The sequence below is a fragment of the Pipra filicauda genome, unplaced genomic scaffold, assembly GCF_003945595.2.
Source record: "Pipra filicauda isolate LSUMZ 115617 unplaced genomic scaffold, ASM394559v2 scaffold87_size3191425_pilon, whole genome shotgun sequence".
Classification (NCBI taxonomy): domain Eukaryota; kingdom Metazoa; phylum Chordata; class Aves; order Passeriformes; family Pipridae; genus Pipra; species Pipra filicauda.
The window spans coordinates 2,125,370-2,139,891 of NW_024105064.1; the positions used below are offsets into that span (position 1 = coordinate 2,125,370).

The 14,522-nt window shown below is 47.8% G+C and overlaps 1 protein-coding gene across 2 annotated transcripts in view; it reads left to right on the forward strand.

The window, feature by feature from the left end:
- Positions 1 to 14,522, forward strand: part of MIB2 (MIB E3 ubiquitin protein ligase 2) — a 41,278-nt gene that overhangs the window by 21,870 nt on the left and 4,886 nt on the right. For both annotated transcript variants that reach the window (XM_027728685.2, XM_039390869.1), the window contains exons 4-15: positions 887 to 993; positions 2,749 to 2,943; positions 4,171 to 4,313; positions 5,770 to 5,877; positions 7,324 to 7,428; positions 8,109 to 8,271; positions 9,020 to 9,153; positions 11,000 to 11,148; positions 11,799 to 11,955; positions 12,511 to 12,665; positions 13,210 to 13,336; positions 13,676 to 13,906. In XM_027728685.2, the coding sequence (XP_027584486.1) occupies positions 887 to 993; positions 2,749 to 2,943; positions 4,171 to 4,313; positions 5,770 to 5,877; positions 7,324 to 7,428; positions 8,109 to 8,271; positions 9,020 to 9,153; positions 11,000 to 11,148; positions 11,799 to 11,955; positions 12,511 to 12,665; positions 13,210 to 13,336; positions 13,676 to 13,906 (1,774 nt within the window). The remainder of the gene's footprint in view (positions 1 to 886; positions 994 to 2,748; positions 2,944 to 4,170; positions 4,314 to 5,769; positions 5,878 to 7,323; positions 7,429 to 8,108; positions 8,272 to 9,019; positions 9,154 to 10,999; positions 11,149 to 11,798; positions 11,956 to 12,510; positions 12,666 to 13,209; positions 13,337 to 13,675; positions 13,907 to 14,522) is intronic.

The window sequence follows — 14,522 nt, forward strand, 5'->3', positions numbered from 1 at the left end:
TGTGTAAATAATCTCTCCCTCTTTTTAAACACATTAGGTTGTAAACCAGAGGTGGGAGATCCGTCAGCAGGTTAAGAAAGGTAAAAGACTTAAGCATTTGGTGGATAAGTAAACAGTAAGTTCAGGCCTAAGCTTTTTATCCTTCTGAGTCTCCACCTTCTCTCTGTAGGTATTAGATGGAAAATAAATACAGTGTTCTGAGGTCAGCCCTACCCCCAGTAAGCTTCCCCTCCCCTTGCCCTGTGGAACAGCTGCTGAACTTGGTTTGCTCTGTCTGCTCTGGGAGTTGCCAAGAGCCTGTCAGGCTCCAGGGGTATGGATTGGGGCACCTTGGCAGTCGCCTCGAAAAGTGGATTGTACCCCGGGTGAGCAGCCCAAACAGCTCCCTGAGGATTTTGGTGGCTTGGTGACTCATGAGAAGGCTTTCTGCTGGGGAGCAGAGCGGGCAGAGCACGCACAGAGCCAGCAGAGGAGCTGCTGTGACACTATGGGAATTGGAAGCTGCTTTAACAGGACATCAGACCCCCTGTTCACTATCACGTAGGTACCTTCCCTTTGTCCGTGAGCTGGAGGGGGGGGTGTGTCTGGAGTGTGGAGTGCAGGGCACATGGAAAGGGCTGGGAGATCCTGGGAATGGTGTAGCCATGGTCTGATCTGCTCTGCCTTTCAGCAGGTGAACTGTGCTGTGCAGGTCAGGGTATGGGATGTACTGAACTCCTTGTGACTCCAAAGCGTTAATGCAATGGGCACCCCAGAGAAGTCCATCAGCATCCCCTTAAAATGAGGGATAGTCCTCATGTGACAGACCTCAGTTGGATCAGAGCTTTAAACAGTGTCAATAATAACAATAAATTCATTTGTTTTCTCTCATTTTGGTTTTTTTCAGAGTCCTGGTGAGTCCTCGACAGAATTTGACTCGCATCACCTTAAAAGGGACTTTCCAGGGGGCTAAAGTGGTCCGTGGCCCTGACTGGGAGTGGGGTAACCAGGATGGTAAGCTGCTTTTGGGATGTCCTGTAAAACACACCATTGGATTTGTTTTTAAACATAAATTACGTAAAATTTTATTTTTTCTTTTTGGCAAATTGAAAGTGCGTGTGCTGAGCAGCAGCTTCTGGGGAGCTGCTCGGAGGATGGAGGTTGCTGTTGTTTAGAGTATTAAATATTCCTTGTTTTCTTGGTTATTTGTCACATATCTGTGACATAAACCATATGCATTCATTGAGGGTGTGGGAGGGAAGTTTTGCTACTCCTGTTTCACAGACATGAAAACTCCTGGGAACCATCCTGGAAGTTCTTGTATAAAACTATAAGTGTACATGATGATAAACAAAGACCCATCTTTTCCTGAAAAAGCTTTCATTTACAGTGGGAGTAAGGGTTGTCTGACTCTGTGTACAGTACTCCTTTCTGCTCTGGAGTTCTGTGGAATATCCTTATTTGGACACTTTTAAGAACAGTGAGGAGAAATGCTCTAAGGATGGTTTCCCATGGAACATTAATGAACTGTTTGCTGTGGTTACTGCAGAATGGTTTCTGCTTTCAGTAGGATTTGTAACTTCAGGCTGAAAATGCAGAGGGACAAAAATGCCTTTTTTAGAGCTGTTCTTGGGTGTAATGACTGTACTTAATTCACTGATACCAATTTCTGTTAGTGCTGCAGGGTTCAGGAAGCTGTACTGTCCGTTCCTATTCCAGAGCCCTGCTCACACTGTAATGTTTACAGCTCCTTTTGTCCTTTAAGAATTAAGTCAGAAGTTCAAAGGTTTCCAAAGTTGACTCTGCCATTTATTGCAGCTCTGGGTTCAGTGGAGGACATGGATACTTGCAGGGTCTGAGAGCAAAAGCAGCTTATGCTCAATACAGCTTATCCATCCTGTTGAGATCAGATGGACATTTACATGTCTGAGACTCGCGTTGCTTACGATGGTGGTGACCTGAAACCAGTTACACCAGCAAGACCAGTGGGAAGAACCCTAAAAACCCTAAATCTAGCCCCTCAGGTGGTCTCTGATGAGCACCACCCTGGTTTTGGTGGAGCTGCCCCCACCCACAGCCGTTTGCTCCTCTTGTCACTGATAGGACTGGCACGAAAGCCCACTGGTTTGTGTTGTGCTTTTTAGTCAGATGTGCAGTTAGATGAGGAATTAAACTCCTTTAAGCTGTTAAATTTCAAGACTTTAGAGGCGATTAGAAGCTCTTTGTCCACTCAGACAGACAGATGTTGCTGTCTCCGTTTGGGACTTGCCCAAGTGACTTGGCAGCAGAGTTGGGTTGGGAATCTGCAAACTGTGACTTCCTTCATGAGGTTCAGTGTTCATAGACTGTTGTCTCTTGGATGACAACGTGTCCCATGTGCCCAGCCAGATTTATCTCCACACACATATCCTCCTGTTCTGGTTTTGTCCAGTGTACTGCTCCTTTCTTGGGCAGGTGAAGAGAAGTACCAGAACAAACCTTATTTGATGCTCTTCCACCTGGCTGGTGTTGGGGAGAAATTAAAGATCTTAGGTGGGTTTTACATCACTGTTTTTTGTCTTGCCACAGTGTGGTGCCATGACACTGTGTGTTCCCTAACCTAGGCCACGCACACCAGGAGGAATTCTGCACAGAACTCAGCTTTTTCCACATCTGTATTCCAAAGTAGATGGCTGGCTGGCTTTCAGCGAGTTTAAACGCGCTCCTAGCTGGCCAAACCGAGCCGTGTCACGATTTAATTTTCCCGATTTTTTCCTTTTCCCCCCTCAGGAGGCGAAGGTAAAACGGGCCGCGTGGTCGATATCCGCGGCTGGGACGTGGAGACCGGGCGCAGCGTGGCCAGCGTGACGTGGGCTGACGGGACCACCAACGTCTACAGGGTGGGCCACAAGGGGAAGGTGGACCTGAAATGCACCGTGGAGGCTTCCGGGGGCTTCTACTACAAGGAGCATCTCCCGAAATTAGGTGTGTAGAGCCAAGTCGCCCGCTGGGAGGTTGGGATGCCGTCGGGAGACACTGAAGCCGTTTTGCTTGGAAGGCAGAAAAGCAGCAGGTGGTTTTGTAAAGTTCCTACATCATATGTGCCATTCAAGAGAAGTGGCTTGTGTGTGACCTGCTGCTTGATTTCAGAGTGGTCAATGAAATAGTGCTGTGGTAAAACCATGAGGTGCCCACAGCCATGTCCCGGAGAGGGATCTTCTGCCAAGGCAAAGCCCTGCTGGAAATGCAGGAAACTCCCACTCTGTCACGGAGAATTCAACCCAGTGCCAGTTCTGTTAACCCAGAGCTTTTAGTTCTTCAGGCAAGCAGTGGTTCAGCTGGTGTTCACTGTGCTTTTACAGAGCAAAGATCATTGCTCTGGTGGACCCAAAAGTGTGTTGGAGGGGACGTGACCAAAGGGAGAGTTCTGAGAATGGAGCTGCCAAATACTTGCCCGGGAGAGAGAGATTAGAAAAAGTGATTGGAAAAGGTGATGTCTGTATTGGCAACATGCTGCAATTCACATTTAACTCTGATGAAACCAAGGAGACTATTTGTGCTTTTGGACTTGCAGCTTTTCTTTACCAATGCATAATTTAGTTGTGTTTATTTTAATGAGTTGCAGGGTCCATCTTTTGCTCCCCTGAAAGAAAACAAGAGGGGGTCTGTTCCTGTGTTTGCAGCAGCAGAATCAGGCCTTTCTCATTCTTTCCTCTCCCTGAGCAGCTTGGCAAGAGCATGAGGGAAGGGAAGGGTTGGATGGGGAGTTTATCCCAGTGGTGCAGCCTCCCTCTGCACGGGAAGGGTAGGAGGGGAAGGCACTCCTCAAAGCAAGTTATGTGACTGCCTGTGGAAGAGAACTTATTTTGGGTGCTGAGTGGGTGTGTCTGCTGAACACCAGTTGTGGGTGACTGAGCTGCTAAGAACAGCTCCTGATGTCTGCCATGACATGAGAGGCGTCCTTCAAAGGCATTCCCCGCTCTGGGAAGGGACAGAATGTGTCTTGTTAGAACTGCCTCATGTTTAATTCATAGAATTAGAGCTAAATCCTCCTGATTTCTCCACCTAGGGCATACCCCAAATAGAAAAGGGGTGTTTTTACACCATTCTACCCCAATTAATGTTAATTTGTGGCCCTTGTTACAAAGCCAGTGAGGCACAAAGGTGTATTATTGCATCCTGCATGTCTGTGGGTGGTGTTATTCTCCCCAGGAAAGCCAGCTGAGCTGCAGAGGAAGGAGAGCACAGACAGACACCCATTCCAGCACGGGGACAAGGTGAAGTGCCTGCTGGACATCGACATCCTGAGGGAGATGCAGGAGGGCCATGGAGGCTGGAACCCCAAAATGGCAGAGGTATGAGGCTGGTTACTCCTCTGGGTAAAGTATCAGTCACTGTCTCAGCCTGCACAGGTAGGCACTGGTTAGGAAGTTACCAGAACATCTTTGTGTAACACGGTACCTCCTGCATTTATATTGAGTTAACTGAAGCCCAAATACAGATTTTTTTAGTGGTAGGACACTGGAGTCAGATTTATTTTTAGGCTCGGATTTATGTGACAGTTGCCTCGTGGAGCCCTGCACAAGAGTTGCTCAGAAGTCTTGGGAGCAAAAAAATAATGGCTGGTTTGTCTGTTTTCAGATGAGCCCTGGACCTTTTCTTCAGGGTTCTGGATCCATTCCTTGTTTGGCTTCTTTGCTAATGGAAGTTATGTGTTTTGTCAACAGTGGGCTCTGTCCCTGGCCAGGGCTAAAATTTCTCAGCCCATATGATATTCTTGGAGCTTAGCCTGTTGTCTTGTCTTTAGATTGAAGAGCTCTCACTCTGCTGTCACCTGTTGTCTAAAAAAACCCAGAGAGCAGAGGAAGTAAAGATAGAAGTGACACCTATTACTGTGGAACAGCATGAAGCGGTGCTATAAAATTATAAAAGTCACTTTATATATGTATCCTGGCCCAACCTGCCCTGTAGGTGAGCAGGCTTTTTGAAATCAGGCTTTAAAATGTCGAGACAAACTGTGTCATTTCAGCTTCAATGTGGAAATCTGTTAACTGAGCATCAGCCTCCTGGTTTTCTTCAGCCTGGCAGGCAGGGACTTGGCATCTCCTGGCAGGAACTTTAAGAAGGCTGCCAGTGGAGCCAGGAATTTTTTATTCCATCCCCAAAGCTGTAGTTTCTGAATGCTGCTGTGTGGTTCCTGGTGTCTGTTGGTTGTTAAAACCTCTGTGCTCCTGAATTCCTGTTGTTGGTGAATCCAGGTGTAGAGGGGGATATTAAACAGAGATTTTTACTAGATGTAAAACAGTAACTTCCTGTCATTTCAGAAATTGGTCCTTTTTGCCTCCTTCTAAACTATGAACTGCTCAGGACCTGCCAGAACCAACAATTCTAGAGCACTGCACTACACAACTATACTTTATTTTGTCTCCTCTGCCATGCCCCTTTTTTTCCCTCTCTCAGGATGTGCTTTGCTGGTATTATAATGCAGAACAATGTTGTGATCTCTGCCCACCTTTGTCATTTGGGAAGAGGACAATTTGTGCTGCATTTTCCAGGATTTTTTGCACTTTGTATTCCTACCCCCCTCCTCCCCCAATATGCTCCTACTTTAAAGGAGCTTCTTAAGGAGCCTTTCCCTACTTTTGTAGACAAACAATGGCTGCATCTCGTGTGAAGCAGGTTTGGGAGCTCTGTTAGTCTGTGGATTGGAAATGCTGGGTAATTTAGCCACCTATGCCTGCTTTCCCCACTGTTAAGCAATGTGATTTATTTAGGGGCTTTCCCCTACTTTTTTTTCCCCCCTATCAAAAGTTCATTGGCCAGACAGGGACTGTGCACAGGATCACGGACAGAGGGGACGTGAGGGTCCAGTTCAACAGCGAAACCCGCTGGACTTTCCATCCTGGAGCCCTGACCAAGGTACGTGCTGGGCTGGGCCAGGGCTGGGAATGCTGCAGGGAAGAGCTGTCCTTCAGCCTGCTGGGCTGGGACATGGTGTGGCACAAGCAAGTGCTGAAGGGATGCCCTGCTGGGCCAAACACAGTGGGTTTGGGCAGAGCTCCCTGCAGCCCATCAGAGCTCAGGCAGATGGTTGCAGGCAGTGGGAGTTGGGCTGCTGGGCTGGCCAGTTTGATGAGCTTCTGCATTTTAAATGCAATTTCTTCAGGTAAATTCCATTTCTTGATTCCAGCTTCTTTCATATGACAGTTTACCTACAGTAGCTCATCTTTCTGCAACTGCCTTTCAACCTTTTTCCACATAATTGCCATTTGATTTTGTTTTCTTCCATTTGATTTTGTTTTCTTCCATTTGATTTTGTTTTCTTCCATTTGATTTTGTTTTCTTCCATTTGATTTTGTTTTCTTCCATTTGATTTTGTTTTCTTCCATTTGATTTTGTTTTCTTCCATTTGATTTTGTTTTCTTCCATTTGATTTTGTTTTCTTCCATTTGATTTTGTTTTCTTCCATTTGATTTCGTTTTCTTCCATTTGATTTCGTTTTCTTCCATTTGATTTTGTTTTCTTCCTTTTGATTTCGTTTTCTTCCTTGTTCCCGTGTCTCTGTGTTATTCTCCTTTTTTTGCACCTTTGTCTCCCTTCTCTTTGATTCTTCTGGATGACCTGAGTCTTTAATCCAGCTCTTCTAATTTTGTGTCTGTGTTTCTAAAGCTCATAGCTCTGGCCTTCCCCAGAGGTTTGAAATGTGGATGATTAGAAACAGAGATAATTAGATATAGAAGAAGCTACTGGAAGACCACAAAATTCTGAAAGACCTGAACAAGGTCACAATGCTAAAAACTCCAAAATCAAGGGAAAAATGCAGTGTCAGACTGTTTTGCACAGAACTAGTCTGCTTTGAAAAGTGTGTTTTGACAGTGCTCCCTTCTTAGCTCAGTGAGCAGAGGGAGCATCTGGCATATTACCAGAACAGATAAACTCTGGTTTCCCTTTTCTCTTTTAAATAAAAAACAGATTTAACTCCCTTATTAAAGTGAATTAAAATCTCCAGTGCCAGGTCAGGTGTAGTGAGGAGATGGACCGAGGAAAGCCCCACAATTTTATACTGCCATTAATTATAAATGGCTTGAAGAAGAACAAAAAGTTAGAAAACTGTCTGTTGCAAATTATTTCCCTACTTAAATGTGCACTTGGCTTGAAAGAGAGTTACCCCAGCCCTTGGACTGTGTTTCTTTGGCAGTGCAGTGATTACAGTTGTACTAATGGTTTGCAGGGCCTTGTTTTCTGAGCCAGTGGGTGTTTTTTGAGTCGACGGGTGTCGTGTTTGGTTGGGTTTCTGGGGTTGGTTTTGGGGGTTTTTTTGGTGGCTTCATCTCCCAAAAGCTTATGACTTTCTTTTTCTTGTAGCTGAACACGTTCTGGGTGGGTGATGTGGTCCGGGTGATCGATGACATGGAGACAGTGAAGCGGTTCCAGCCTGGCCACGGCGAGTGGACGGACGAGATGGCCCCTGTGAGTGCACCCCAGCCCCAGGAGTTTGCCCAAGCAATCCCTGAGAGTGATGGGCTTGCACTGCCCGCCCAGACACTCCTGCTGGTCACTGAGTGCCCAGACCTTGCTGGGGCCCTGCAGAGTCCCTGCTCCCTCCTGCTGTTGGCTCCTGGTGACCCAGTCGTGTTGCAGCACCCAAAGCAAACAGGGACAGGGCAAGTCTGACCAAGGGTTTGGCTGCCACCAGCTCAGATAAGAGGTTTTGCTGACCAAAGTAAACAAGTCCTCTTACACCCTCCCTAATTCTCTGGAATGAGGCAGGGAAGTGTCCAAGTGGAAGAATGGTCTGATCAGACCAGTGCGGCTAGAAAGTGGGATACAGGTTAATTGATCCTCCAGGAGCAATTAAACACCCAGAGGAAACCTTTCCTAGTCCCACTTTGGTCAGTTCTCTGTGTTCTTCAAACCACACTTTGTTGTTTCACCGCCTCCTTCCCCAGACATTTATAAGGTGTCTGGGAAACCCTTCTGTGTAAAACTGGTGAGAACCCTCTGATGCCCTCGAAGTGGGAGCTGCCTGTGAGTGTGTCCCTGTCCAGTGCTTCTCCCCACCCAGCAGGGCTGCAGCTTGGGGAAGCCCTCTTAGAAAACATTGCTTTGGGGCTGAGACCTTTGAGAAACCACCTTCTCTTTCCTTGCAGACCCTGGGGCACATCGGGAAGGTGATCAAGGTCTACGGGGACGGAGATCTGCGCGTGTCGGTGGGAGGGCAGTCCTGGACGTTCAACCCTGCCTGCCTGACAGCATACCAGAGGGAGGAGGAGGCAAACCTCATGACCACAGAGAGTGCAAAGGAGTCAAAGAGTGAGAGAGATGTCAGACCCTTCAGGGACCTGGGAGCTCTTTGCTGCAGCTCTTTGGGCGGTGTTAAACTCCAGCTGTTCTTCCCCGGACAGAGCTCCAAGACCCAGCTGTGCCTTACTGGCCAAGCCAAGCTGGCCTTAACAGGAAAATACAGAATAAAACCCAGCTGTACCTTACTGGGCAAGCCAAGCTGGCCAGCTGTGCCTTACTGGGCGAGCAAAGCTGGTCTTAACAGGAAAATACAGAATTTAGGACTCGGAAGTGCTGACCACAGCCCTGCCCTGGGTTCAGTGTTTGTCTTGTTCTGTCTCAGTTTCCTGGTCCATCCTGTTTCCTGTACTAGGATACTAATTGTTGAAGGCTTGTGAAATAGTCCCAGGACTGTGTGTGGAAGTGTTGTGAAATCCACAATTATTTTGCCCAATCCACCCTGAAATTGAATTTGGGATCACATGATGTGGAGAGGGGTTTTTTGGTCTGTTTTGCACTTCTGCTCATAAATTTTTTTTGTGGCCTCACCATACTTACATCCTTTAGATGTCAGGATCATGTGGGAGAGAGGACAAGACTTGCCAGGGTTGTTTTGTTTTGCTTTGTAGATGGCTCTTACACTCAAGATAGACTTCAAGGACAACTTGATACTAGCCCAGACTTTTTCCACTTTGCTCTGTCTGGAGAACTGTAACACCTCTGTCCTCTCAGGCACCCAAAATTGTGGAGTTACAGGTCCTTTCTGTTCCTCATTCAGGTACTTTGGTGGCTGTTCTGGAGAAGCTGCTGTCCCAGAAGACAGAGTCAGAGCATGCTGGGTGCCTGGTCATTTGTGCAGCCCTCAACAACACAGCCAAGGTCCGGGAGCTCCTGCAGAAATACCCGGACAAGGCAAGTTCTGGAGACATCCTGAATGGCTGGTTTTCTCTTGCTTTTCTGTCATAAAATTTTGTGGTCCACTGGGGAGAAGGATGGGAGAAAAACGATAGATTTTTCAGACCTATTAATATCTCCTAAGAGCTGGAAGGTTATTTTGCTGCAATTTAGGGTTAAATGTGCATATTTTATGCCTCTAGTTTGTGGCATTAAATCTGAACTGGAGTTAAGTCCTTACAGCACATTTCCAGAGCTGGCTTTTCCCAGATTTCCTGTGTGGACAGTGCACCTGCAGAATGTGGGGGAGAGGGGTTTATCTGTATGAAAACAGGAGGAGATACCCGAGTCTCTGTTGGAAAAGGAAGCCAATGGGCTGTGTCTGGCTGTGTCTGTCCTTAGATGACCTTGCAAAATCATATTGTTGGAATCAGGAAAGAGAAAAGCTGCCCAGATCTGTGCAGTGTCTTATCTCATGTCTGACTGGAGCAGAGAACTGGGCTTGACTTGTTGCTGAACAATTTTTTGTGCTTGCAGACTGCCAAACTCAGGATCATGACTCCTGAAATCTCTGCTCTGTCAGGCTCCTTCAGGGAGGGGTTCAGGCTTTATAAACAGATAAAAAAAGAACCACCAGAGAACAAAGTATTTCAGCAGTGTCCTTGGAAACCATTGGTAACAAAAAAGAAGTTTTGTTGAAGCTGTGTCTGTGTGGCTGGAGGAAGCAGCTGGATGTGTGAACCAGCAAAAGTGGGATCAGTTGTGAAGGAACCCCTGTGAAGCTGATTGAGTGGATAGTTGTCTGGTGTTCATTATAGTTCTTTATTTTACAAAGTTAATGGGGCTTCTGGAGATGGGAATAATAGACAAATACCTGCACTTGTCAAATTGATCTCAGATAAGGAAGTGCCAGGAGTAAGGAATCCATTATGTGATTAGTTACTTTTTTATTAGATTTCTGTTTCTATTCTGATACTCATATTAACAAATTAGTTCTTTCTCTTAGAGTGTTATACCCAGCAAGAGGGGGCTGGATTTGAGGCTCACTTAGTGCAGGTTGGAATTGCTTGCCAAGGCCTCTCCAGCTTATCAGCATTGTCTGTTGTGTGCAAATGGAAGAAAAGCACAGTGGCCTCCTTGTCAAAATGACTCTCCCATCATTTGGGTGTTCCAAGGGAAGTCCTGCCTGTCCTGCCCTGGCTGCTGCATAGAACCAGCTGCAGGGGGGAAAAAAAAAACTTGTTCATTAACTTGTTCTCCCTGCCGGTCTGCTGAGGTTTTGTAGCTCCTTCATCTCCTCTCCTTAGCCTCCCACCGGTTTCAACAGCTGCTTTTCCCTTTTTTTCCCTTGCTTTTCACATAGGCTCTCCTTGCTCTTCAGTCTCTTTAATGCTCAACAAATCTCACTGCAGCACTTGAGCTCTGTGATATCCCCTCCAGCCATTGCACCCAGTGAAGTACCTGCAGCAGCACAGAACAATGGGGGACTTGGCACCTTCAGAGCCTTATGCAAAGCTAATTTGATTTCCTCACACATTTTCCTATTGGGAGAGGAATTGTTGGCAGAGGTGGCAAGAAGTGTTGTGCTTGCAGGCACAGAGTGATTTGGCAAGAGAGCTGCAATTAGAGCCCTGGCTCCCGGCTCTGTTCTCTCACTTCTCCCCTCTTGCCTCCATGTGCTGTCCCCTTCCCCTTGAGAAACGTTCTGGGACAAGGTCAGCTTGGAGTTGGTGCCCGGGGAGTGGAGCCAGCGGGGCCCAGATCCCGCCTGGCAGTTGGGAGCCTGCAGCTGTTCCACTCCCGTCCCACTCTGGCCCCGGCACGAGGTCGTTCCTCATCTGCTGTGCCTCTGCCCTTCCCACAGGTCGATGCCAAGAACCAGGGCAGGACTGCCCTGCAAATTGCCTCCTACCAGGGGCACCTGGAGGTGGTGAAGGCTTTGCTGCAGGCACATGCCAGCGTCAACCTGCGGGACGACGAGGGGGACACGGCGCTGCACTACGCGGCTTTCGGGTAGGATGCCTGACTCCTTGCTGCCTCTGGTGCAGGATCTAAAGGGCTGCAGAATTTATGTTCTGGACGTAAATGGACAATCTGTGGGAAGGATGTGTGGCTGGTGGAGGCTTTTCTCTGATTTTACCCTGTATTAGAAATTGGTGTTTGAGATTAAGCCCCCCAGGAACGTTTCTTAGCACACTCCTTTATCCTCCGCAGCAAGGTTTCCATGCTGGGAATTTTGGGGGGAATCAGAACAAGAGGTTTTGGTGAATCAGAAAGAGAGCTTTTGGTGATTAGATTTTTTTTTTTTCAAGGGGTAGGGGGAGGTGGTTTGGTTGGTTTGAAATCACTTTGGTTGGTTGGTTGGTTCCTGTAAGTGCATGTGTTTTCCAGAGGAAGATGGAATTTTTAATTGTTTTGTCCATCACCAGGGAAGAATTCATCAATAAAAGTGGGAAGTTCCTGTTGATTTAGAACAGAGGGATCAGATTCTAGAGCACAAATTAGGAAGGTTTTGTTGTGTGGGGCTTTTTTTTAATACTAATAAGAAGTGGGATGAAACCGCAGGGATACAAAACCCAAGAAGCTCTGTTACTTTTCAAGGAGGAAGAATTTACTGTCACAGGATCGGCTCTAACCTGTTTTGCTCCTTGCTTTTAAATCAGAAACCAAGCTGAGGTTGCCCGTGTGCTCATTGGCAAAGGAGCCAGCGCAGACCTGTTGAACAATGCCAAGTGCACGGCGCTGTACGTGGCTGTGAGCCAGGGCTTCACCGACGTGGTGAGGGCCCTCTGTGAGCTCAACTGTGATGTCAACCTCCCGGTGAGTTTGGGGCTCGGGGGGGATTTGGGGTAAAGGGGTGTTTGAGTTTTTATTTTTTTTCCTGGTGGGTTTTTTTTTTGAGGTGGGGAGGTGCTTCTTTATGTGTTAAACCGCTCGGTGCTTTGTCGGGTTTGAAAGTCGTTCTCCTAAAATGCACTGCTGTGCGTTGCACAGGAAGTATTCCTTTCAATAGGATTATTTATACTGAAGTATTCCTTCAGTGCTCTGGAATTCCAGGTTTGGGTCTGCCCAGCTCAGTGCAGTGACAGTCTCTGTGCTGGACTCGGGCTCCCAGTGAGGGCTGACCTGCTGTTGGTGGGTGTTGTTGTTGCAACGCTCCTGTTGCCAGCAATAAGGAGGGCTGAGATTTCTGAAGACAGGCAGTGATGGTGGCTTGGACCCAGCCCATTTTTAGGCTGTGCTTGTGTGGTGCTGGGGCTGGACTGTGCTGGGTCAGTGTCTCAAAGCTAGCTGGGAAGGTCAGCAGCTCTTAGGTGGTTTCCCTTGGCTTCCTGAGGTGGGTAACCTGTGTTCTGCTTGGGTGTCCATGTGCAGGATTCCCAGGGAGACACCCCCCTGCATTATGCCATCACTCTGGATTACAAAGTGGTTATTGAGATTCTCACTGAAGTACCCAACATAGACTTCACTGTCCAGAATGGCCAAGGCTTCAACCTGCTCCACTATTCTGCTCTGAAAGGCAACAAGCTGTGAGTGACCTTTTTTTTCATTTTTATGGCTTTTGCAGATCTTAACTCATGCTTGTCTCAGCAGTAACAAGGTGGCAGCTGTAGTTCTGGATAGATGGGAAGAAAATAGATATGACTGGGTGTAGCTGTTGCCCTCCTTGCCTTCACAGCAAACTCCTGCCTCCTTTCCCCATCCCATCTCTCTCATACCTCCCCAGCTTGGCTTGAAAATGTCTGCTTAGTTTCCTTAAGTGTTTGGGTTCACACTTGGAAGGGCAGGAGAAGGTCTGTAGTAAAGACTGTGTCTAATTGAGAACCTCTGGAACTCTTCCAAGGATAAATCTGCTCATTATTTCCAAAGCAGTGTGACTTTACCCTTTATTACTTTATTAGATGATAACTGAGGGCTTTTGTTGTATTCCTGTAATTCAATCTGTGAGTTAAAGGGACTGCTCTGCATCACCAGTGTCAGCTCGTGGTGCTGCCTATTAAAATATGAACATCCATAACTCCTTTTTTCCTGATAAAGTAACTCTTCCCTCTCTGTTAACCTCCAACACTCCAGAGCCATAAAGAAGATTCTGGCAAGAGCTCGGCAGCTGGTTGACTCCAAGAAGGAAGATGGTTTCACTGCCCTGCACCTTGCTGCTCTCAACAATCACATGGAAGTGGCAGAAATTCTCATCAAAGAGGTAAGGAAAAAAACAAAACAAACCCGTCATGATCTGCCCCACTCCCATCTGCCCCACTCCCAGCCCCCCACATTTCTGCTGGGACTCACAGAAATGTCTCTTTGAAGAGCTGGCATCGTTTGCCAGACTGAAGAAGAAGAGTTGGCATTCCCAGGGGTGTTTTCCTTTGGCACTGGCAGAGAGGAGAAGGGTGTCTTGGCCAGAACAAAGCGGGTTGGAACCGGAGCCTGCTGGAAAACGTTCGGTGAAGACGGACTCGAGGTTCGGGACCTCGCCGGGCTGTTGAGCAGCCAAACCCAGCAGCACCAGCTCACTCTGGTGCAATCCCTTCCCTTCCAGGGCCGCTGCGACGTGAACCTCAAAAACAACCGGAACCAGACCCCTCTGCACCTGGCAGTGATCCAGGGCCACGTGGGGATGGTGCAGCTGCTGGTGGGCGAGGGCAGCGACGTCAACGCCGAGGACGAGGACGGGGACACGGCCATGCACATCGCCCTGGAGAGGCAGCAGCTCATGGCCCTGGCCATGGAGAAGCGCGAGGGGGACATGGGACCCTCCCTCCTTGCCAAGGTGAGCTGGGAGCAGGAGGAATTCCAGCACCCAGGGCAGGAGAACGCTCGCTGTCGGAATGTCAGCGGGATCCGAGGGGGCGAAGGAAGGCAGGGAAACTGTGGCAAGCCAGTGCAGATGGGGAGCATAGAAACAAATAGGAACAAGCCTTCCTGCTTGTGGGAAAGCAAATAGGTCCTCTGAGGGGGTGCTTGAATTTATAGCATGGAACTCGACATAGCCAGACAACAATTCATCCCGTCTCCCCCGATATTTTTATTAGCATTGTGCTTCTTTCCTGACATGGGAAAGGTCACGAATCCACTTGCAGAGCCAAGAGTCCTGGGTTTAATTCATGCCCCAGGACCACAGCAATTCATTTCTGTCTGATGGCATGGAAAATATGAGGACAGCAAACCACAGCCACCCCAGTTATCTGCGGGAGGACAGCAGTGTGTGAGAGGTGAGGTGGATCGGGCTGAAGGATAAAGACAAAGTTGTTACAAAGCCTGAACTGGATTTCCCTGTGCTGTTCTCTATTCATGGATATAAAGACCCTAGTTCTAGAAATCAGTGCAGCACATGCCAAGGGTGTGGGGATAATTTAATGCACTGGAAAATCCAGCATGGATTTTTT